This window comes from Austrofundulus limnaeus, unplaced genomic scaffold (genome assembly GCF_001266775.1).
Source record: "Austrofundulus limnaeus strain Quisiro unplaced genomic scaffold, Austrofundulus_limnaeus-1.0 Scaffold899, whole genome shotgun sequence".
Lineage (NCBI taxonomy): Eukaryota > Metazoa > Chordata > Actinopteri > Cyprinodontiformes > Rivulidae > Austrofundulus > Austrofundulus limnaeus.
Window position 1 is genome coordinate 38,266 of NW_013953301.1, and position 2,290 is coordinate 40,555.

Genomic DNA, 2,290 nt, shown 5'->3' on the forward strand with positions numbered 1-2,290 from the left:
CTTTATTATGGTATAGTATTTAAATGTATGCCTGAGAAACATGTAATGGCCCTTTAACAAAGCCAAACATGAAAAAAAAAATTGGATTCTATTTCACTTGAGCTTTACACAGTACAGGAATTACGATAGTCAGTTTTATAAACAGTGAGCTAAACTTTGTTGTTGTGTAGCTGAGAGCCATTACACACATGCTGTGAGTGCTAACAGATCACATAAAGCACGGGGGTATTTTTAATATTTGACCAAAATGACTTCAACATTTTTGARCAATAGAGGATGATCACTGTTTAAAACTCTGCTGTGGACGGAGGGGGTGATAATGATTCCGTTAAGGAATGCTATGCTTTTTATTTTCTTTACAGGATGATGGGAAATGTCTGTCTTGTTTTCTAGGTGTTCGTCAGCGAGGGCCAAAGCAGTACTTTTCAGTTTTCTGCCAATTCTAACATGGCTGCCATCCTATCCTGTCAAGAAGTACCTTCTGTCAGATGTGATCTCRGGTCTAAGCACGGGAGTTGTGCAGCTCCCACAAGGTCAGTACCCTGTCTGTCAGCTGGACTAAGTTTGTCATCTGGATTGATTTAAGKAGAAATGAGTGTGAACGTCTAGCTGTAGCCCTTCGGGGTCTGTTTTTTGGCTCCACGTGGTTTCTGTTTGCAGTCTCTGTGGTTTTGACACTGTAACACGATCACTTGGCTTCTGGGTCTGTTTTGTTGAAATAATATTTAGTTTTCTCCTGCTCCACAGGTCTTGCCTACGCCCTGCTGGCTGCTGTGCCTCCAGTTTATGGTCTCTACTCCTCGTTTTACCCTGTTCTGCTCTATACCTTTTTCGGCACATCCAGACATGTATCAATGGGTGAGCTCGTCTCTTGGAGAGTCTTTTCTTTTGAGTCATAAATCCGTTTTTTGAAAGCTGGAGGCGATGTATTTATTTTTGTTGCCGCCGACATGGATCATGCATTATCAAAACAAACAAAAATGATTTATAGAATTCAAGCGCATTCTAATGTGAAATTGCAAGCTGTCATGCTCATGCTGTGAATGACTCTCAGCTACTACATCAGATTAGGTTCACTCACAGTTGTCTAGATGTTGAGTAAACATTTGATAAATGGCGGCTGAGACCGATCCCCAGCTGTTCCTCTGAGCACTAACTGATTACATAAGATTTGTTTTTATAACTTAAGCCTCGTCACACTGTTTTTGACAACTCATCCCAACTTATGAAAGTTTTGTCCAACACTGAAGATCTCCTTGGAAGATGGAATAAAAAAAAATCTACTGGAAGCATATTTTTGATGTGTTTATATAAAATACACCTAAAAGAGTCAAATCTCAATTTTTTTTTTGTCAGATATAGATTTAGTTATTTTGCAGTATTTTCTGTTGAGGGTGACATCTGTTGTCAGGAACCAAGTTCACCAGTTCATTATTGTGGGTGGTCACTTCTTTGTTTTTAACTAAAGGGAAGAGATTTGGTTGAGAGTTTGACTTCAAATCATGTTTTACGATGCTGATTGTGTTTGTACGGAAACTTCCCCAAGTAAAAGCAGAAGTGCAAACTGTCAGATCTAACCGGCCAGCACTGAGCCAGGCTTCAGCAAAATAAAAAAACTGCTCGTGCTGTTGAACATAAGTTAGGTTCATGTCATTTATGGCTTTAGAAGTGGAGTTTCAGCTACTGTATATAGATGAACAGACTTGCAACTGATGAGACAGTTTTTATTTTCTTTATTTTTAAAAAAAAAACATTTAGTTCCATCTTATTGATATGAAAAGTTAAAAGATTTTTAGTACAGCTGTAAACATTCAGTTTGAAGCAAAGAATCTAAATATTAACTTAATGGCCTGCTAAATTGTGACTTGAGCAGTTGTCAGACGTATGAATGATTCAACCTTTAGTGCTTATTAACAAAATCCTTCAGGGAAATGTGTTCTTTCATCTTTAAGGAAGTCTAAGGGTGAGTTGGATTATTCCTCCTTCTTTTTTGGCACAATAAAGTTAAATCTTGTGCTTTTTTAAATCCATTCAGGCAGCCTCCTCTCTAATCCATTGTACTGTTAAATGAAAGTTGAGCTCTTAAAGGGATCCATGATTAGTTGTAACATTAGACTTTATTTGATAAACATATATTTTAACTGTAAAATAAAGACTGTAAAAATGCTGTAGGCTGTTTAGTTTTTATCATTTTTAAATTAAAATTTCAAAAATATATTACACTGACAAGGCCATTTTATTTACACGCAAAGCATTCTGGGTAAATAATGACATGGATAGGTCCTCGGTG

At 37.1% G+C, this 2,290-nt stretch overlaps 1 protein-coding gene across 1 annotated transcript in view; it reads left to right on the plus strand.

The window, feature by feature from the left end:
* The window catches only part of slc26a5 (solute carrier family 26 member 5), a 23,070-nt gene that overhangs the window by 5,587 nt on the left and 15,193 nt on the right, over positions 1-2,290 (plus strand). Inside the window, exons 3-4 of the mRNA XM_014029412.1 lie at positions 394-533; positions 748-858. Coding sequence (XP_013884866.1) covers positions 394-533; positions 748-858 — 251 coding nt within the window. The remainder of the gene's footprint in view (positions 1-393; positions 534-747; positions 859-2,290) is intronic.